Genomic DNA, 22,128 nt, shown 5'->3' with positions numbered 1-22,128 from the left:
TCTCTCCTCCTCTATTCCCCATTACTCTCCTCTCCTCCTTTCCTATACTCTCCCCTCCTGTATTCCCCATTACCCTCCTCTCCTCCTTTCCTATACTCTCCCCTCCTTTATTCCCCATTACCCTCCTCTCCTCCTTTCCTATATTCTCCCCTCCTCTATTCCCCATTACCATCCTCTCCTCCTTTCCTATACTCTCCCTTCCTATATTCCCCAGTACCCTCCTCTCCTACTTTCCTATACTCTCTCCTCCTCTATTCCCCATTACCCTCCTCTCCTACTTTCCTATACTCTCTCCTCCTCTAATCCCCATTACTCTCCTCTCCTCCTTTCCTATACTCTCTCCTCCTCTATTCCCCATTACCCTCCTCTCCTCCTTTCCTATACTCTCCTCTCCTCCTTTCCTATACTCTCTCCTCTCCTCCTTTCCTATACTCTCCCCTCCTGTATTCCCCATTACCCTTCTCTCCTCCTTTCCTATACTCTCCCCTCCTTTATTCCCCATTACCCTCCTCTCCTCCTTTCCTATACTCTCCCCTCCTTTATTCCCCATTACCCTCCTCTCCTCCTTTCCTATACTCTCCCCTCCTTTATTCCCCATTACCATCCTCTCCTCCTTTCCTATACTCTCCCCTCCTTTATTCCCCATTACCCTCCTCTCCTCTTTTCCTATACTCTCCTCTCCTCCTTTCCTATACTCTCTCCTCTCCTCTCCTCCTTTCCTATACTCTCTCCTCCTCTATTCCCCATTACCCTCCTCTCCTTCTTTCCTACACTCTCCTCTCCTCCTTTCCTATACTCTCTCCTCCTCTATTCCCCATTACCATCCTCTCCTCCTTTCCTATACTCTCCCCTCCTTTATTCCCCATTACCCTCCTCTCCTCCTTTCCTATACTCTCCCCTCCTTTATTCCCCATTACTCTATTCTCCTACTTTACTATACTCTCCTCTCCTCCTTTCCTATACTCTCCTCTCCTCCTTTCCTATACTCTCTCCTCCTCTATTCCCCATTACCATCCTCTCCTCCTTTCCTATACTCTCTCCTTCTCTATTCCCCATTACCCTCCTCTCCTCCTTTCCTATACTCTCCCCTCCTCTATTCCCCATTACCCTCCTTTCCTATACTCTCCCCTCTGTTCCCCATTACTTTCCTCTCCTACTTTCCTATACTCTCCCCTCCTTTATTCCCTTTTCCTCCTATCCACTTCCTTCATCTCCTCTCTTAATCTCTTGCTCTCCTTTCCCCTTCATGGCTCTCCTCTGCCACCCTCCTCTTTTTTTCCCTCATCTCCTCTTCTTTCCACTCTCCTCCTCTCCTCTTTGCTCCACTTACCTCCTTTTCTCTCTTCTCACATCCTCTCCTCACTTCCCTCCTCTCCCTTCCCTCCTCACTTCCCTTCTCTCCTTTCTCCTTCTTTCCACTTTCCTCCTCTTCACTCCCCTCTCTTCTCCTCTCCACCACACTTCTCTCCAAACCCCTCTTCCCCTTTCTCCTTCTCTCCATTCTATTTCACTTTACTTTCGTCCCTCTACTCCCTTCCTCCCCTCTTCCCCAATCTCCTTTTCTTTTCACTCTCCTCCTTTCTTTTTTGCTCCATTTACCTTCTTTTCTCTCTTCTCCCCTCCTCTCCTCCCTTCTCTCCCCTCCCTTTTCCCTTCTTTCCACTTACCTCCTCTCTAAGACTCCCCTGTCTTCTCCTTTCTTCCCCACTTCTTTCTAAACCTCTCTTCCCCATTTCTCTACCCCTCCCCCACCCCCTGCACCTCTAAACCCCCCCCCCCCCCCCCTACAAACCTCCTCTCCTCTTCAGTTCCTTTCTTTCCTCACTTCTCTCCTTCCCTCTTCTTCCATCTACTTCCTCCTCCCCTCTTCCCCAATCTCCTCTTCTTTTCACTCTCCTCCTCTCCTTTTTGCTCCAGTTACCTTCTTTTCTCTCTTCTCCCATCTTCTCCTCCTTACTTCGCTCATTTCTCCTTCCATTTCCCCTTATTTACACTTACCTCCTCTCCACTCCCCTCTCGACTTCTCTCCCCACCTTTCTTCCCCTTTCCCCTCCTCTCCACTCCCCAACCGCTCCACTGACCTTTCTGCTCTAATGCTCTAAAAACCTCCTTTCCACTCTCCTCCTCACCTCATATCATCTTTTCTCTTTTTTCCTGTTCTCTACCCCCCCCCCCCCCACACACACACACACACACACTCTTTCTCCTCTCCATTCTTCTTCTTTTTTTACCCCCTCTATTACCCTCCTCTCTGTTTTCTTTCTTTCCTCTCTTCTCTCCTCCCTTCTTCTTTCCCCTCCTCTCCTCCCAATCCCTCTTCTTTTTCCTTTACTTGCCCTTCTTCTCTTTTCCTCTCCTCTTCCCTCTTCTTCTTCTCCCTTCCTAATACTCTTCTCTCCTTTCTCCTCTCCCTTCTCCTCTCCTTTCTCCTCTCCTTTTCCTCTCATCTTCTTTCTCCTGTCCTCTTCTCTCATTTCTCCTCTCCCCTCCTTTCTCCTTGCCTCTTCTATCACCTCTCCTCTTCTTTCTCCTCTCCCCTCCTTTCTCCTCTCCTCCTCTATCTCTTCTTCTTTCACCTCTCCTTTCTCTTCTCTTCTCCTCTCCTCTTCTTTCTCTTCTCTTCTCTTCTCCTCTCCTCTCCTTTCTCTTCTCTTCTCCTCTCTCCTCTCCTTTCTCCTCTTCTTTCTCCTTTCTCTTCTCTTCTCTTCTCTTTTCTTCTCCTCTCCTCTTTCTCTTCTGCTCTTCTTTCTCCTCTCCTTTCTCTTCTTCTCTCCTCTCTCTTCTCCTTTTCTCTCTCTTCTCCTCTCCTCCTTTCTCCTTTCTCCTCTCCTCTTCTATCTCCCCCCCCCCCCGTTCTTTCTCCTCCCCTTTCTCTCCTCTCTCATCTCCTCTCCTCTCTCATCTCCTCTCCTTTCTTCTCTTCTCTTCTCTTCTCTTCTCTTCTCTTCTCTTCTCTTCTCTTCTCTTCTCTTCTCTTCTTCTCTCCTCTCCTCTCCTCTCCTTTCCTCTCCCTTCTCCTCTCCTCTCCTTTCTCCTCTCCTCTCCTTTCTCTTCTCCTCTCCTCTCCTTTTCTCTCTCTTCTCCTCTCCTCTTCTCTCCTTTCTCCTCTCCTCTTCTATCTTCCCCCTTTCTCTCCTCTCTCATCTCCTCTCCTTTCTCTTCTCCTCTCCTTTTCTTTCTCCTCTCCTCTCTCTTCTCCTTTACTTTTCTCTCTCCTCTCTCTCCCTTTTCTCCCCACCTTCATGACTCCATTGTGAATGTAGATATAATTGTAAAATATAAAATTGCCCATTTTTTTTGTTTTGCTATAAAATAAGATTTATGGTGAGAAAGGCATTGTGGGAAATGGGGTTTTATTTTCCTCTGAGGCTGGGTGAGGGACCCCCCCTGGCCCCCCCCCCCCCGGCGCCCCCTCATTATATCTTTATTCCTCTCGGGGGGTGGGGGCGGACTGCGCGCGGTGGAAAGGTGACGTCACCGCTCGTTATCTCCCATCCTCCGAGTCTCAGCGAGGGCCCGCTGCATCTTCAGGTATTCCGGAGCGCTGATGTGCAGGTTGCCATGGAAACCTTCCCGGGATTATTAAACCGGCACAGACCTGATCTGATCCTGGAAATACCTGCGCACCCCGGTGACCCCAATCCCAAGGTTCAATCCCGGGGGGTTCTGGGTAATCTCATCTCCTCCACCTCCCGGACTGTCTACTCTCGAAGCGGCCAACCTGCTGTGAGAAGCCGGGGATCACCTTCACCACACCGCCTGCCCGTCCTGCACCCCACCTACATTCCTCTTCTTACATTCACCATTCTTAACATATTTTTCATATTTTTTAGTTTTTTTTTTTTTTGCTAGATCAGAATTTAAACTGTATTAGTACAAGCCAACTGTACCTGCTGCGCATGCGTAGTGCAGCCCACAGCAACCTCCGGGGAAATAGTGAAGATCGGGTTTTTTTTGGCCTGATGACCCCCAACATGCATGGCTTGGTTAAATGAAAACTATACGTACCTTGGCATTCATGTCGTTCCTAAAACGAAAGGCTTTGGCCAGAAGAGGCGCCACTGAACAGCTACACTATATTGTCAAAAGTATTGGGACGCCCGCCTTTACACACACATGATCTTTAATGACATCCCAGTCTTAAGCTGGCCATACACCATACAATTTTCCTGTTCAATTTTCTTTAGATTTACCTTCAACTATGTAGTACAAGGGCCTGCCTGATTGCATCCAAATTGAAAGTGTTTAGGTTTGACCTCCTATTATATGGTTTTGGTAAATCTAAAGGAAAGTTGAACAGGAAAATTGAATAGTGTATGGCCAGCCTTAGTCCGGAGGGTTCAATATTGAGTCGGCTCCGCCCTTTGCAGCTTTAACAGCTTCACCTCTTCTGGGAAGGCCGTCCACAAGGTTTAGGAGTGTGTCTATGGGAATGTTTGACCATTCTTCCAGAAGAGCATTTGTGAGGTCAGACACTGATGTTGGACAAGAAGGCCTGGCTCGCAGTCTCCGCTCTAATTCATCCCAAAGGTGTTCTATCGGGTTGAGGCCAGGCCAGTCAAGTTCCTCCACCCCAAACTCGCTCATCCATGTCTTAATGGACCTTGCTTTGGGCACTGGTCCAAACCATTTGGTGGAGGGGGGATTATGGTGTGGGGGGAGGGGGGATTATGGTGGGGGGTTTGTTTTTCAGGGGTTGGGCTTGGACCCTTAGTTCCAGTGAAGGGAACTCTTAAGGCGTCAGCATACCAAGACATTTTGGACAATTTCATGTTTTGTGGGAACAGTTTGGGGACGGCCCCTTCCTGTTCCAACATGACTGCCCACCAGAGCACAAAACAAGGTCCATAAAGACATGGAGGAGTGAGTTTGGGGTGGAGGGACTTGACTGGCCTGCACAGAGTCATGACCTCAACCCCGATAGAACACCTTTGGGCCCCTTTCACACGAGCTTAACAATCAGGTCCGTTTTTCAGGTTGACCTGATCGGACACTCCATGCACCCCTATGGAGCGGCAGATGTCAGCTCCAGGTTCTCTGCTCCAGGTCATCTTCATCCTCGCCTTGCCTGCAACAGGCGCACATGTTCATATCAGTTGCCCGTTCCAGGTTCTCCAACGTGGAGCTGTGAGGCTTTCTCACGGCTCGGTGACTTACATCCCACAGCTCATTAACTCATTAACACAGGAGAACCAAGGGCTGGGGGAAGCTTGCCCTCAACGGGTTCTCTGCTCCTGGTCATCCTCATCCTCACGGACCCGCAGCAGGCACACGTGTCCATATCAGTTGTCCATTCCCGGGTTCTCTTTATGCAGTGAAGCGAGGATGAGGCTTTCTCACAGCTCAGGAACTCGGTCAGCTTCACCCAGCCCTCGGCTCTCCTGTGAGAGTTAATGAGCTGTGGGACATAAGTCACTGAGCTGTGAGAAAGCCTCATCCTCGCTTCACTGCCTAAAGAGAACCTGGAACGGATGACTGATATGGAAACGTGTGCCTGCTGCGGGTCAGTGAGGATGAGGATGACCAGGAGCAGAGAACCTGTTGAGGGCAAGCTTCGCCCAGCCCTTGGTTCTCCTAATGAGCTGTGGGATGTAAGTCACTGAGCTGTGAGAAAGCCTCACAGTTCTACGTTGGAGAACCTGGAACAGGCAACTGACATGGACATGTGTGCCTGTTGCAGGCAGGCGAGGATGAAGATGACCTGGAGCAGAGAACCTGTTGAGGACAAGCTTCCCCCAACCCTTGTTTCACCTGTGTTAATGAGTTAATGAGCTGTGGGATGTAAATCACTGAGCTGTGAGAAAGCCTCACAGCTCCACGTTGGAGAACCTGGAACGGGCAACTAATATGAACATGTGTGCCTATTGCAGGCAGGCGAGGATGAAGATGACCTGGAGCAGAGAACCCGTTGAGGGCAAGCTTCCCCCAGCCCTTGGTTCACCTGTGTTAATGAGGTAATGAGCTGTGTGGTGTAAGTCACTGAGCTGTGAGAAAGCCTCATCCTCGCTTCACTGCCTAAAGAGAACCTGTCAGCGAACAGTCAGGACACCCGATATGAACACATGTGCCCGTTCCAGGTCAGTCCACCAACCCATTGAGGCGAGGATGAGGATGACAATGGCGGAACGCTGATGGCTGTCGCAGATCTCACAGTTTTGTCTTTTTCAGGGGCAGATTTAAATCCCTCGTGTGACGTGAACCCTGCAGAATGTCTGGGCTGTGGAGGAGACGTGGGCTTTTCCTAAAATTCGGGGCCAGCTGAAGCAGAACATTCTGGCGGTGTGATTTCCCTCGTTAAATTTCTCAGGCGCCGCCGCCTGTGTTGTCACAACAATGGCGCAGTACGCGGCAGAAGGGATGAGTCAGGCGTTGGCCGCTGAGATTGAATAAAGCGTCACGGAGCCCCCCCCCCCCCCCGGCTGTTGTTTTGATCACCCGTCTCAGATCCCCGAATCCTGCGACTGCGATGGCGAACAAAGGCGAGGAAAGCTGCAGGTCGTTTTCAGAAGTATTATTAGACAAAAGTCCAATGAAACGCTAAACGTGAGAACGATGAGTGTGGAAATGCCTGGGGAACAACATGAATACAGAGACCGCGAGATTCATACAGCAGAGAGTCTGACATTCAGCAAACATTCACTGCGGGTGAATCTTCCTGGTGCATGACAGTGATTGGTTCACCACCAGTGAAGGATCGGTGTAAGTCACATTCACTGCTTTATATATATCCTAAAAAGTGTTTTTTTTTTTCCCTGCCAGTGACATTGCCTAGGCTGAGACAATGATATCAGTCTGCTGCAGGCAGGAGGAAACATTTCCCCAGTCTCCCCTCCCCCATTGACATTGCCTAGGCTGAGACAATGACATCAGTCTGCTGCAGGCAGGAGGAAACATTTCCTCAGTCTCCCCTCCCCCATTGACATTGCCTAGGCTGAGATAATGGCAGCAGTCTGCTGCAGGCAGGAGGAAAGGACGTGGTTAAATACTTTAATCCTCCTCAGGTAAGTCTGTCCCCCAGTATAACCCTTCCCCCCTCCAGGTCAATTTGTGCCCCAGTATAACCCTTCCCCCCTTCAGGTCAATCTGTTCCCCAGTATAATCCTTCCCCCCTCCAGGTCAATCTGTTCCCCAGTATAAACCCTCCAGGTCAATCTGTCCCCCAATACAATCCTTCCCCCCTCTAGGTCGATCTGTCCCAGAGTATAATCCTTCCCCCCTCCAGGTCAGTCTGTCCCTCAGTATAACCCTTCCCCCCTCCAGGTCAATCTGTCCCCAGTAAAATCCCCCCAGGTCAATCTGCCCCCAATACAATCCTTCCCCCCTCTAGGTCGATCTGTCCCAGAGTATAATCCTTCCCCCCTCCAGGTCAGTCTGTCCCCCAGTATAACCCTTCCCCCCTCCAGGTCAATCTGTCCCCCAGTAAAATCCCCCCAGGTCAATCTGCCCCCGAAACAATCCTTCCCCCCTCTAGGTCGATCTGTCCCAGAGTATAATTCTTCCCCCCTCCAGGCAAATCTGTCCCCCAGTATAATCCCCCCAGGTCAATCTGTCCCCCAGTATAATCCTTCCAACCTCCAGGTCAATCTGTCCCCGAGTATAATCCTTCCCCCCTCCAGGTCAATCTATCCCCCAGTCTATTCCTTCCCCGCCTCCGCTGGTGAGGCTGTATTTGATGGGTTCTGGTGAGGCTGCATTTGGTGGGCACTAATGAGGCTGCATTGAAGGGTGCTGGTGAGGCTGCATTGATGGGTGCTGGTGAGGCTGGATTTGATGGGCGCTGGTGAGGCTGGATTTGATGGGTGCTGGTGAGGCTGCATTGATGGGTGCTGGTGAGGCTGGATTTGATGGGTGCTGGTGAGGCTGGATTTGATGGGCGCTGGTGAGGCTGCATTTGATGGGCGCTGGTGAGGCTGCATTGATGGGTGCTGGTGAGGCTGGATTTGATGGGTGCTGGTGAGGCTGGATTTGACGGGCGCTGGTGAGGCTGCATTTGATGGGCGCTGGTGAGGCTGCATTGATGGGTGCTGGTGAGACTGGATTTGATGGGTGCTGGTGAGGCTGGATTTGATGGGCGCTGGTGAGGCTGGATTTGATGGGCGCTGGTGAGGCTGCATTTGATGGGCGCTGGTGAGGCTGCATTTGATGGGCGCTGGTGAGGCTGGATTTGATGGGTGCTGGTGAGGCTGCATTGATGGGTGCTGGTGAGGCTGCATTGATGGCTGCTGGTGGGCACTTCATTAAAATGGTGGGTTATACAAGGCCAGGGCAAAGGAGGTGGAGTCAAGGGTGGGGCGGGGGTGGGGGTTGGCAAAATGAGGTTTCCCCTAGGGTGTCAAAAATCCTTGCACCAGCCCTATTCCCATGCCAGGGCCTGTTTAATGAGAAGGTTCCCTCCTCAGTTGCGGTTCAGTGAGCAGTAAATTCAGTGTAGGTGCCCAGCGAGGAGCTCATTATGGGATGGACTGAGTGCTGGGAAATGAAAGGTAAGCTTTAATGAGATTTCTCTCTGGAAGGAGGGGGAGGGGAGGGGGACGTTCTTGTCTCTTAGATCGGCCTCCACATTCAAGGTCTTCGTCCTCCATCATTAATCCTTCGACTTTCATGTCCCCGATCGATATTTCCCTCCTCAGTGGTCGATCCTTTTAGCAGCCATAAATGAGATTACGTTGCACCGCACGCTCCTCATTCACAGGACAGCGAGCCGTTCACACGTCACGCATGTTAAGAACGATGGAGGGGCCATTCGCACCTTCCCGGCACAGTGAGGCGCAGTATCATGCGTGTCGCCACAACGAATGTCAGTGCGCCTTGTGCATCTTACAGTGCTGTTCATTTCATGGCGTCCCGAGGCAGTGTACCACAAGGTGGTTGGGGGATTTGTGTTGGGAGGGGAAATTTGGGGGGCAGCAGGGGATAAGAATTGTTCTAGGAGGGGAAATTTGGGGGGCAGCCAGGGATAAGAATTGTTCTAGGAGGGGAAATTTGGGGGGCAGCCGGGGATAAGAATTGTTCTAGGAGGGGAAATTTGGGGGGCAGCAGGGGATAAGAATTGTTCTAGGAGGGGAAATTTGGGGGGCAGCAGGGGATAAGAATTGTTCTAGGAGGGGAAATTTGGGGGGCAGCAGGGGATAAGAATTGTTCTAGGAGGGGAAATTTGGGGGGCAGCCGGGGATAAGAATTGTTCTAGGAGGGGAAATTTGGGGGGCAGCCGGGGATAAGAATTGTTCTAGGAGGGGAAATTTAGGAAGGGGGTGCTAGGAGTGGTAATTTGAAGGGATTTGTGTTGGGAGGGGGGGAGAAGATTTGTGCTAGGAGGTGGAATTTTGGGGTGTTTGTGTTAGAAAAGGTAATATTCCTATATTCCTATATACCCAATTGTTCAGAAATAGCAGAGCTAAGGTTGCTATTGTATACATATAGCAGTAGGGCAGTGGATGGTGTCAGTAGTTTATTTTTATTATGATTACTTACCAATGTTTTATTATTTTTTACAATAATATATATATATTTTACAATTTGTTTTAGGAGCCCCATTGGGGGGGGGGGGGCTTTGGTGAAATATCAGACCCCTGATGTCTCACTATTGAGTCAGTGAAGGGGACTCCCCAGTCCCCTTCTCTGCAGCCAAGTAGCAGGGGGAATCTGCGCAGCACAGGAAGATTAGGATGTGCCCAGGCACACCTGGCACACCCTGTGCGCACGCCTATAATAAGACACGTAATGTTGGGTAGAAATATATTATTATGGGGCCTGAACTGGAGGACAGGGGTTTTTTTCCAGCTCAGGGGGTACTGTTCTCTTTGCTTACCCCAGGAATAGGATCTCCAAACTACGGCCCTCCAGCTGTTTCGGAACTACACATCCCACGAGGCATTGTACATGACTAGGCATGATGGGAATTGTAGTTTCTGAACAACTGGAGGGACATGGTTTGGGGACCCCTGGTTCAATAGACACGGGGTCTCATCCCCATAACGACAGGGGTCACATCCCTCTGCAAGCCCCCCCCCCCCCCCAAAGATGGTATGTGTGCTGTTTGGCCTGTAATACCTCCCTGGAAGCTTCTTGTACATCTCCCATACAATACAGGGAGGGCCGGTGCCAGGATCCCTGGCCACATGGGTGAAGGCTCACCCCTGCTGCCCCCTCACACTCCACCTGCAGGGTGAAGGATCCAATGCTGCACCCAAAATCCCAATTAAGCTGCCCCCGAATGGTGCGTGCAATGCAGGGGTTGGGTCCACCCCCACCATCCACAACCGTACTAGCACCCCCCCCTACGCGGCATTGCGATGGGGCAATGCGATGGGGGAATGTGATGAGGCAATGCGATGGGGCATCCTGTGAAGGATGCCCCAGAGCGCCAACAACCAGAGATACCAAACAGCAGTGTGCTACAGGGGAGCAGAGCCACACACTTCCTTCACAACAGCCAAGGCAAATCAAACCCCCCCACTTTGCTCCCAGTAAGAGAAAGGGTGCAGTGCCAGAGAACGGAAGACAGGTGTTTTTAAAAATATTAATCCCAAAAAGTGACCGGGGGGTTGGAATTTGGATTTTTCTGCACCCCCCCCCCCCCCCCCCAAATCCTGGTGCCCTATGAGGCCTCCTTATGGTTTCCCTGATTAGAGGCTGAACAGGACGTCTGTGCATGTTCCTTAGGCCCGCCATATACATTGGATGGGAGGTTTTCCTCTAAAAAAAAAAATTTGCAGAAGTAAAGCCTGACGACCAATGTGCTGATTAAAAAGAGAGAGAGAAGCGGAGAGGAGTCACATGACTCTCCACAGCTTAACTAATAAGCAGATAGCTGAAGCCCGTCCGCAGTCTCCTGGTTGGGTTTAAGCTTAGGAATCATTGGATAATAGTAATGATGAGACAAAAGTATCCAAAAATAAATCAATAAATGAGCATCGCTTCCCGGATAACGGAGATGAGGTTTCCACTATTATTGTTTAATAAGCAAATGAGAGCGGAATCTCATAGCCAGCTGTGAGTCTCCTCTCCATGGGGTGTATGGAGCTGTGTGTGCGACATCCATGGTGCTATCAGGAGTCCACGACTTTCCAGCACCGAGAAAACGCATCCAGAGATTATCATTCCCTTGATTAAATTGTTTCATGTTAATCCCCTGTGTGGCCCTTGGATGACCCCTCCCCCCTTCCATCCCGGATAGACAAATTCTATCTATCTGCAAAATTACTGTTTTAAGAAAATTCCAGAGGGAAGCTTACAAATTTTACAAAACTTAAACCAGTCAGCTGTAACATTCTGACCAATGACAGGTAACGTGAATAACATCTCCTTACAATGGCACTTGAAAGTGGGTGGGATATATTAGGCAGCAAGTGAACATGTTGTCCCTGAAGTTGATCTGTTAAAAGCAGAAGAAATGGACAAGTGTAAGGATGGGAGCAATTTTGAAAAGGACAAAATTGTAATGTCTAGACGACGGGGTCAGAGGAACTCCAAAACTGCAGCTCTTGTGGGATGTTACCGGTCGGCGGGGGTCAGGACCGACCAAAAGTGGTACAAGGAAGGAAAACCGGCCAACCGGTGGCAGGGTCATGGGCGGCTAAGGTTTTTCGATGGAGGTGGGGGAGGGGAGGCTCATTGATGGAGGTGGGGAGGGAAGGCTCATTGATGGAGGTGGGGGAGGGAAGGCTCATTGATGGAGGTGGGGAGGGAAGGCTCATTGATGGAGGTGGGGAGGGAAGGATCATTGATGGAGGTGGGGAGGGAAGGATCATTGATGGAGGTGGGGAGGGAAGGCTCATTGATGGAGGTGGGGAGGGAAGGCTCATTGATGGAGGTGAGGAGGGAAGGCTCATTGATGGAGGAGGGGAGGGAAGGCTCATTGATGGAGGTGGGGAGGGAAGGCTCATTGATGGAGGTGGGGAGGGAAGGCTCATTGATGGAGGTGGGGAGGGAAGGCTCATTGATGGGAGTTGGGAGGGAAGGCTCATTGATGGAGGTGGGGAGGGAAGGCTCATTGATGGAGATGGGGAGGGAAGGCTCATTGATGGAGGTGGGGGAGGGAAGGCTCATTGATGGGAGTTGGGAGGGAAGGCTCATTGATGGAGGTGGGGAGGGAAGGCTCATTGATGGAGGTGGGGAGGGAAGGCTCATTGATGGAGGTGGGGAGGGAAGGCTCATTGATGGAGGTGGGGGAGGGAAGGCTCATTGATGGAGGTGGGGAGGGAAGGCTCATTGATGGAGGTGGGGAAGGAAGGCTCATTGATGGAGGTGGGGAGGGAAGGCTCATTGATGGAGGTTGGGAGGGAAGGCTCATTGATCAGGGTGGGGAGGGAAGGCTCATTGATGGAGGTGGGGGAGGGAAGGCTCATTGATGGGGGTTGGGGAGGCGTATGTTTACCTGGGGAAGAGATGGCACAAGGATGCAGTATGGTAAGCCTAATCCATGGAGGCCCCAACTCACAAATTACAGGACTCAAAGGATCCGCTACTGACAGAATGGTGCCAGATACCACAGCATACCTTCAGAGGTCTAATGGATTCTATGCCTCAAGTTCTTCTAGAAACATTGCCAGGCTATTGAGAGTCCACAGAGAGAGAAGGGAAGAAAATCTTACCGAAACCAAAGACATGGAAAATAATCAGACAAAGGCCAGAAAATTATATTTAATAATAGAATCTCAAACACAAGAGCCCAGAACCCCCATGCATAGACCAGTTCCCACATTCCTGCAAGTGATTTCCCAACCCAAATCCCCCAATACAGCACAAAATAGACCACACACCACGTACTGCTACCACGTGGCTGGTTACATTCTCACAGAGAAGACGGGCAGAGCTGGGCATGACTGGGGCACAGCCAGCCCCTCTCCACCCCACGCAGACTGACCACCACCCTTCCATTAATATGAAGGAGATGCGCAAGACCCACACGTCAGCACACACACGCACACCCACGAGGCTGGAAGACCACCATATATACACACGTAGATGATGCTACGTCACTAGAGACGGCAGAACGGACCACCATGAGCACAACGGGGCGGAGAACCATGCGAAGAGCACGTGCCAGCAGACTGCTGAGATGTTGAAATATAGAAGACTAGCAAAGAGAAATATGTCTACTCAGCGATCACTGCCTGGCCTCCTCATCAAGAGCACAGTCTAGAAAGTCTAGAATACCTTGTTCAGAATGTTGACATTTAAGCCTGGTCTGTTCCATCACGAGGCCAGACTGTACCAGGAAAACAATCTTTTCCCACTATGCTTTACACTGATAATCTGGCAATCCTTCCCTACCCACCCGTAGAGCATGCAGTCCCCCTTCGCGTGGCCTTCTACCCACCTTTCTGCCATTCTGGCTGTTTTGTGACAACTTTGTCCTCAAAGATGCCCTAACCCTGTTTCCTTCCGTGAAATGTATAGCTTTGCCCACCCTACACTCCATGAAATCTTGACTTCATTGTCTGTAAAACACATCTGACACCTTTGCCCACTGTCTTGACAAGCTGGCCATGAAAGACCCAACTTGTATCTCTCTTTAAAAGCACAACTTTGTTCATCCAACAGGCCAGTCTGTGGTCTCACAAATCTGCTCCAGATCGTTTGGAAAACCTTACCCTATGAGATCTATATCAATTGCTTGCCATCCTACCTGTGTACTTGATGAGTTATCTGATCCTTTCTACTCAAAACCATCTAGGCCCATGTTGGTGGGCCTCTTGCGGAAACACTAATGTTCTCATTTGACAGGCACATTTGCCCTTCTCGTTGGATTAGTCAACCATGACATCCAAGAATGCCTTATCTAAGGACCCTAGCAGTCCCCCTGAGTGGTGACAGCACCATCCTGACCGTGGTCTCCAAACTGTGGTTCGCAAGCTGGATGTGGCCCCTTGCTTGCCTTTATCTGGCCCTTGGGGGCCCCATGCTATCCACTGACACCAATGATGGGGCACCATTCCTCCCACAGACACCAATGATGGGTCACCATTTCTCTCACAGATACCAATGATGGGGTACCATACCTCCCACAGATACCAATAATGGGGTACCATTCCTTCCACAAATACCAATGATGGGGTACCATTCCTCCCACAGACACCAATGATGGGGCACCTTTCTTTCAACAGACACCAATTATGGGGTACCATTCCTCCCACAGATACTAATGATGGGGTACTTTTCCTCCCATAGACACCAATGATGGGGCACCTTTCCTCCCACAGATACTAAAAGATGGGACACCATTCCTCCCACTGACACCAATAGAGGTGGCACCATTCCTCCCATAGACATCAATAATGGGGCACCAATCCTACCTTGAATATCTATAATAAGGCACCATACCTTCTACTGATATCAACAATAGTGCACTTTTTCTTCCACCAAAACCAAGGATGGGGCACTGTGCCTTCCACTGAAACCAATGATGGGGCACTATTCCCTCCACTGAAACCAATGATGGGGCACTATTCCTTCCAATGAAACCAATGATGGGGCACTGTCCGCTGTCTCTGACACTTTGGCGTTTTCTAATCCCACTAGCCACAATCTGCCCCTCTAAAGCCTCAAGGACAGTAAACTGGCCCTTTGTCCAGAAAGTTTGGAGACCCCTGGTCTACACCAACATTAGTCTTTTTTTCATTCATGCCATCCTAGGTTCAAAAGAATGAATGTACCCGGGTTTTACATTTTCAAGGGCTAATCTGTCAATTCCATTTGTGACTCTTTACTGGGTGCTCATTTTTATTGGCCTATACTGCAGTTGGGAATAGAAAAGAAATCTGAAGCATCTGAGGAGGAAATCCTTTGATGTATAACTTTGATGACCCTTTCATAAGTCCCGCTTTGACCACAGTTTTCCCCACCTTTGATCCTGCCGCCCACTGGCCATCTTGGTACTTCATTGGGGTGCAGAAACCAGGCCCTAGAAAGGCAGCCCTCCCTAACTGCTCCCCCTGCTGGCCGGACAATACATTCAGCGCCAACATGCAAAGACGTCACTTCAGACCAACCAACACTGAGAGAACAGATAAACGTCTTCACGGAACAGCCATACCACAACACACAATGTTTTTGCACCACATCTTTCACTGCTTCTGCTACATACTGCTGGGATTGTAGCACAGGACATTGAACTGTAGGTTCTCGTCCCAGTGCCGGAGCAAAACGAAGAGCTGCTGAGCCGCGGACTTGACCGTGGCCAGGGTGCGTCCCTCTGGGATCCGCTGCTTACACAACCACCTATCAGCTTTGGCGGCTAGAAGCTCCCACTCTGTGAAATAAGCTGCGGAGTTATTCTCCATCCAGGCCAGGGCCACGGCGGTAGCCCAGATCATGCTTTCTGGATGAGACTTGCGTTGCTCCTCTATGCTCTCCATCCACGACTGCACCTCGGTGCCATCAGACTCCGACCCCAAACCGCTATCGGTGTGGATGGAGGAGGTGTCCTGTACACTATCAGGAGAGGAGAACCGACGGATAGGGAGGACCGGGAGGGACAGTTCATTGTCCATCTTTGAAGAGCGAGAAGGACTCTCCAGGCCACTGCTTGATAAATGCCGCGTTCGGGTTTGTTGGCTCACATCCTCTCCGAACCCATTCACTGTGGCATGGAAGTCATCTGCCGGTGCCAACAACTGGCATGTGCCCACAGGAAGGCTGGTGTCCTTTCGGGATGGAGAACTGTGAGACATTGGACTGAGAGCAGCACGGTGACTGCTGAAAGGGGAGGTCCACTTGAGTTTGTCCATTGGGATATTTGTAGCATCAGCAAAGGTCTGGTTGAGCAGGAAGCCTCCACAAGCCAGCTGCAGAGAGACCTAAGAAGGAAATGACATTATTAGTTTAACCAGTAGATATCATAGGTGCCAAGAAAAAATAAAGACAAACCATAGATGGTCTTAGGCTATCGTAGTAAATAAAAGGGATGGGACAGAAGAATGGAAGGAGGGAATCATTATCTATACCAGTGGTCTCCAAACTGCGACCAGTGGGCCAGATGTGGCCTTTGCTTTCCTTTATCAGGTCCTCGGAGCACTGGTTCTTCTACTGATACGAGGCACCATTCCTTCTATTGGCACCAATGCTGGGTCACCTTTCCTTCTACTGACACCAATGATGGAGCGCTGTTCCTCCAACTAATATCAATGACGGGTCACTATTCCTACCACTGATACCAATGATGGGGCACTATTCCTCCCACTGATACCAATGATGGGGCACTATTCCTTCCACTGACAGCAATGACGGGTCACTATTTCTCCCACTGAAACCAATGATGGGACACTATTCCTTTCACTAATACCAAATGGCGAGACACTATTCCTCCCACTGACACCAATGAGGGGTCACTATTCCTCCCACTTACACCAATGACCGGGTCACTATTCCTCCCACTGACACCAATGATGGGGCACTATACCTCCCACTGACACCAATGAGGGGTCACTATTCCTCCCACTGACACCAATGAGGGGTCACTATTCCTCCCACTGACACCAATGACGCGTCACTATTCCTTCCACTGACACCAATGACGGGTCACGAGTCCTCCTACTGACACCAATGAGGGGTCACTATTCCTCCCACTGACACCACTGAGGGGTCACTATTCCTCCCACTTACACCAATGACCGGGTCACTATTCCTCCCACTGACACCAATGATGGGGCACTATACCTCCCACTGACACCAATGAGGGGTCACTATTCCTATCACTGACACCAATGACGGGTCACGAGTCCTCCTACTGACACCAATGATGGGTCACTATTCCTCCCACTGATACCAATGATGGACAGTAATCTGGCACTTTGTTAAGAAAGTTTGGAGACGTCTAATCTATACCATGCTACAGATTAAAGAGCTTCTCAAAGCCTTCCAAAGAAACTGGTCCTGAGGGTTGGTATAACATATGTACCTTTTATACAGGTAAAACAGCAGCACCCGAGATAAACGCCTCCCTTGCCTGTGCTCCAGATCGGCCCCGATGAGCGCCCAGCCCTACGTTGGCCATTATGAAGTAATAAACTGTAAGCCAGCTGACAGTTTTACATTGGTACAACCTGACTGTTCACCTTACCAGAGGTAAATAATCAATGTTCTTCTCGCTCTCGCTCTCCTCGCTGCCTTTCCCTGGAGATTTAATCATAAATCCCTTCGCTGCGCGGGTCAGGAGCCGGGTCTTGTTCAGAGACAGCCTGTAAAGACAGAGGAGATGAGGGATTTGCTTGGGGGGGGGGCTGTCACTTTACACCGCTGAACCGTCTTACCTGGCAGCAAAGAGACTTTCTATGGACCTCTGAGAATGGGAGGAAGAGACGGAAGGACTGCGTTGGGCACCTACAGGAACGAAGAATGAAGAACACTCAGTTCTCCGACAATGGAAAAAATGTATTCAGCAAGCTTTTCACTGTGTATCCAAATAAAGATGCTGGTGGCACATCGTGTAATTCAAAACGAAGCTGGGACCATTTCCTCCAACGCGTTTCACCAAAAACCGGGCTTTAATTTGATGTATCGGTAAAGGCGGCCCCATATGAGGCTTTCTTTAACTGGTACAGAACAATAAAACTTGTATTTTAAGGTGTGCCACCAGCTTCTTTTTTTTCTAATTTACTGTTAGTTTGAGGTGAAGATGAGCCCCAACTTGGCCCCCAGCACCCAGTCAGCCTGTCAGGGGCCAGGTCTGAACCTGCAACCTCTGCTGTGTCTGGCGGTATCTCCTCTTGCTGAGCCACCTGAGATGCTGGGCAGCACCCTGACTGATTCCTTAGCCAACCTTGCCTGGTGTCTTGTTTCTCTTGAACCTTGAACTTTTTCTCTTGAACTCTCCCATAAACTTCCTTTTTAAGCCATGCCATTGTACTTCCTGTTTGCCAGATTATTGTGCTCCCTCCAGCCAATGTCTCGCTCCTGCTGCCACCCGTATCTTCGCTACCACTCGTTACCAACCTTTGGCTGGTTCCTCGACTACGCTTCTGCTTGATCCCAATCTGCAACCACTTATTACCGACCTTTGGCTTGTTTACTGACTACGTTTCTGCTTGATCCCTACCTGGTATATCTGCTACTGGACCCTGGCTTAATCACCTCCTGGTGGGGCAATCCTGAGGACCGCGACCTGGTACCAACATGAAGCAAAACTCATCCCCACCATCAGTAGCCCTGGTGAATACCAGTTAGTGCTTAGACCCCGCACCTTCGATGAGCCTACATCACCCGCCAGGGTGACCTGCTTGTATGCCTATCCTGCTGGCCGGTGGGAGCCTCTCTACTGCTATAGATACTGGTCTCCGAGCCTAACCCCTGAAACAGCCAAATGGGGGTGACCCAACATAAAGGACACATGAAACAACTTTTTTTTTTTTTTTACCTGTAAGCTTTTTACAGCACTTCTGAAAGACCTGCAACTTCTTGTCACATGACTCTGAGCAGCCTTTCTCTGAGTGCCCTAGAGGGTAGTATAGAACCTGGGAACACTAAGATGCTATTTCACAATCTCACATTAGGGTCCTTCAAAAAAAAAAAAATATATATATTCCTGCGGCTTTAGGGACTTGGAAAACAGTTGCGGCAAAAATTGAACGCCAGGATAAGAAAAATGATTGGTTGCACCAGAAAAAGAGACCAAGAAAACAACTCAAAGGAACGTTTTGTGAACTTTTTATGTTTGATACAGCCTAAACTTTCCCTTTAGATTTTTAATTTAGTTAATGTGCCTAAGCACCAATTTAATTATTCTGAGATTTAAGGTGTTTTTATGTCAGTCTTGCAGCCCTGAGGAAGGGGGAGATCTTTGGGCCCTTGAAATGCGTTGGCTGTTGGTTTTTCCTTTTTCTGGTCACTTGTTGCACTAATAAATCCTTTTTGGACTATTGGATTGTTTGCCTCTTTTTCTGGTGCAACTGTATATAGACTACTCAATTTAGGTGACCCCTATTTTTCGAGGGGCTCTCCACTCCGTGTAGGGTCACAGAATCCCAAGATATCTGGATCCACCAAGGACCTCACTTTTACTGGTGAAGGATTCATATTCAGCACCTCTCCCCCCACCTTGTCTAAGATAAGAAGGAAGTTAGAGAAGGTCACCTGGCACAGTCCATGTCTTCCCATTTGTAGGACATACCTTGTGGAAAGCTGCATCGCTCCCATCCAGAGGAAACGGGGGTTGTGCAGGGTGAGGTCGCTGTCTCATCCACATCTACGGTGGAAGACAAACAAACTAAGCTGGCTTTTTAATAACCCTTTGGATACAGTAATCGACCAATAAACCAAAGAAAGAGAAAAGATACTAATGGAGTAGCAAAAAAAAAGTATAACAAAGTCTATCACTTCATTCATGGTGAGATACAATAATAAACTTTGGTATGCTTTCATGTCACTGCCTCACTAAAACCCAGTAATGATTTACTAACTGCTGAAAACCAACGGTCACTACTCCATACTCCTCCTACTTGACCTCTCTGCGGCCTTTGATACTGTTGACCACCCGCTCATTCTCAATGAACTCCGTTCCCTTGGCCTCCAAGATTCTGCTCTATCCTGGTTCTCCTCCTACCTTTCACAGCGCTCCTTCAGTGTTACCCACAACTCTGTCTCCTCCTCTCCACTTCCTCTTTCTGTAGGGGTCCCCCAAGGCTCTGTTCTTGGACCCCTTCTCTTCATCTACACCTCCTCCCTTGGTCACTTGATAACTTTCCACGGCTTCCAATACCATCTCTAAGCTGATGACACCCAAATCTATCTGTCTACTCCTCACGTCTTCAGTCTCCTCTCGCATTACTAACTTACTAACTGATGTATCAGCATGGATGTCGCACCACTTCCTTAAACGAAATCTCTCCAAAACCGAGCTGATAATATTCACCCCGCCCGTGCCCCCCCTCCATGACTTTCCCATAAAAATCTATAATGCAACCATCAATCCCTCTCGTCATTCCAGGGTACTAGGTGTAATCCTAGACTCTGACCTATCCCTTCAGCCCCAAATCCAAAAGCTCATAGACTTCACCTCCGTAACTTCTCTAAAATTCGCCCCTTTTTAACAAATGAAACCACCAAGCTCCTCATTCACTCCCTTGTTATCTCTCACCTTGACTATTGCAACTCTCTCCCCAAAGGTCTACCTCTCCATAGGCTCCTCCCCTCTTCAGTCTATCATGAATGCTGCTGCCAGACTCATCCACCTTACCAACCGCTCAGTGTCTGCCACCTCACTCCGCCAATCCCTACACTGGCCTCTGCTCAGTGTCTGCCACCCCCCTCCACCAATCCCTACACTGGCCTCTGCTCAGTGTCTGCCACCCCTCTCCACCAATCCCTACACTGGCCTCTGCTTGTTGTCTGCCACCCCTCTCCACCAATCCCTACACTGACCTCTGCTCAGTGTCTGCCACCCCTCTCCGTCAATCCCTACACCGACCTCTGCGCAGTGTCTGCCAGCCCTCTCCACCAATCCCTACACTGGCCTCTGTGCAGTGTCTGCCACCCCCCTCCACCAATCCCTACGCTGGCCTCTGTGCAGTGTCTGCCACCCCTCTCCACCAATCCCTACACTGGCCTCTGCTCAGTGTCTGCCACCCCTTTCCACCAATCCCTATACTGGCCTCTGCTCAGTGTCTGCCCCCCCTCTCCACCAATCCCTACACTGGCCTCTGCTCAGTGTCTGCCACCCCTCTCCACCAATCCCTACACTGGCCTCTGCTGAATGTCTGCCACCCCCCTCCACCAATCCATACACTGGCTTCCGATTGCCCAGCGAATTACATTCAAAATACTAACCACAACATACAAAGCCATTCACAACTCCGCCCTGAGCTACATCATCAATCTTGTCTCCAAATATCACCCAAACCATCCTCTCCGCTCCTCTCAAGACCTCCTGTTCTCTAGCTCCCTTCTCTCCTCCTCCCATGGTTGTCTTGGCTCAGGACTTCTCCAGAGCCTCTCCCATCCTCTGGAACTCTCTACCTCAATCTGCCAGGCTGTCTCCTACTCTGGCTGCCTTGAGGTGATCCCTGAAATCTCATCTCTTCAGGGAAGTCTATCACGACTCCGACCAATCTCCTACCACTTCCATCAGCTCATCACCCGCAGTTACAACCTTTTTGTACCACTTGCCCCACCCTATTAGATTGTAAGCTCTTCTGAGCAGGGCCCTCTTAACCCTCTTACATTTTATTGTATTGCCTCCCTTTTATATTATAAAGCGCTGCGTAAACTGTTGGCGGTATATAAATCCTGTATAATATTAATAATGTTACTCCGTTAGTACTGTTTCGCTACACTGTATCCAGTAAGATTGCTCAATCAGGTGTGTTATCAATGTTATTGGATTATTTAGTGTGGGAGGATTAGTCTAAATCAGGTTTTTACTGTCATCAATGTCCCATTGGGAAGATTCCACCCCCCCCACTAGGAAGGACTGGGACAATGACAACACCACCCCCGAGTAGACTGGGGGAAGGGTTAGACAATATTTTTTTCTATATCTGCTTTCTCTTCCTGGTGACAACCAGTCCCACCATTTTTGTCTTGGTGTCATAGGGACAGGAAGTGAGTGAAAATCTCCTCCAATGGGGGGTCACTCAATCCAAGAAAAAATTATTTTTGGGCTACGCATTAGAAACCACCGATGGACCACCGATGGACCACTGGTGGACCACTGATGGTCCATAATCCACTTTGACTTTTCTATAACAGTCACTGAAAGATGGTGGATCGTAGCGTCATGTGATGTCATACGTGACCCGCTCATCCAGTGGCAGGCCGGTGGGGCAGCTTGGATGCATTTGTGAAAAGAACTGGAATTTCTGATGCTACGGGAGGAGGAGGGTTATGTACAAATAGGCATGTTGAGTTCTCTCTCTACAAGTAGACTTTTCCTTTTTAGGCTGCAACAGTAGCTTACTGAAAAATCGGTCTTCTGACGGTTCCGACACGCACGTGGACTGGGAGCGCCCGAGGCCGATGGAGAATCCTCGTAGGCGGCGACTTCCGGAGCTCAGGCTCCTCTGGGAACCCTGCTTAAGTGCGGCACCTAGCAGGGAATGAGCGCATCCTCTTCAGTCAGGGGGGAGGGGCCTCCAGACAAGGACAGAGAGAGAGAGAGAGAGGACCAGACGAGAGACGCACAGTTAACACGAC

At 49.9% G+C, this 22,128-nt stretch overlaps 1 protein-coding gene across 1 annotated transcript in view; it reads right to left on the bottom strand.

Annotated features, from left to right (window-relative positions):
• Nucleotides 1-13,329: 13,329 nt before the first annotated feature.
• VWA5B1 (von Willebrand factor A domain containing 5B1) overlaps nucleotides 13,330-22,128 on the bottom strand; it is a gene marked incomplete in the record, with an annotated part of 122,495 nt that continues 113,696 nt past the window's right edge. The window contains 5 exon segments of the mRNA XM_073601540.1: nucleotides 13,330-15,800; nucleotides 17,063-17,180; nucleotides 17,253-17,322; nucleotides 19,109-19,183; nucleotides 21,893-22,021. Of these exon segments, the coding sequence (XP_073457641.1) occupies nucleotides 15,081-15,800; nucleotides 17,063-17,180; nucleotides 17,253-17,322; nucleotides 19,109-19,183; nucleotides 21,893-22,021 (1,112 nt within the window).

The sequence above is a fragment of the Aquarana catesbeiana genome, linkage group LG10 (assembly GCF_042186555.1).
Source record: "Aquarana catesbeiana isolate 2022-GZ linkage group LG10, ASM4218655v1, whole genome shotgun sequence".
NCBI classification, from domain to species: domain Eukaryota; kingdom Metazoa; phylum Chordata; class Amphibia; order Anura; family Ranidae; genus Aquarana; species Aquarana catesbeiana.
This window is presented reverse-complemented; position numbering and strand designations above follow the sequence as displayed.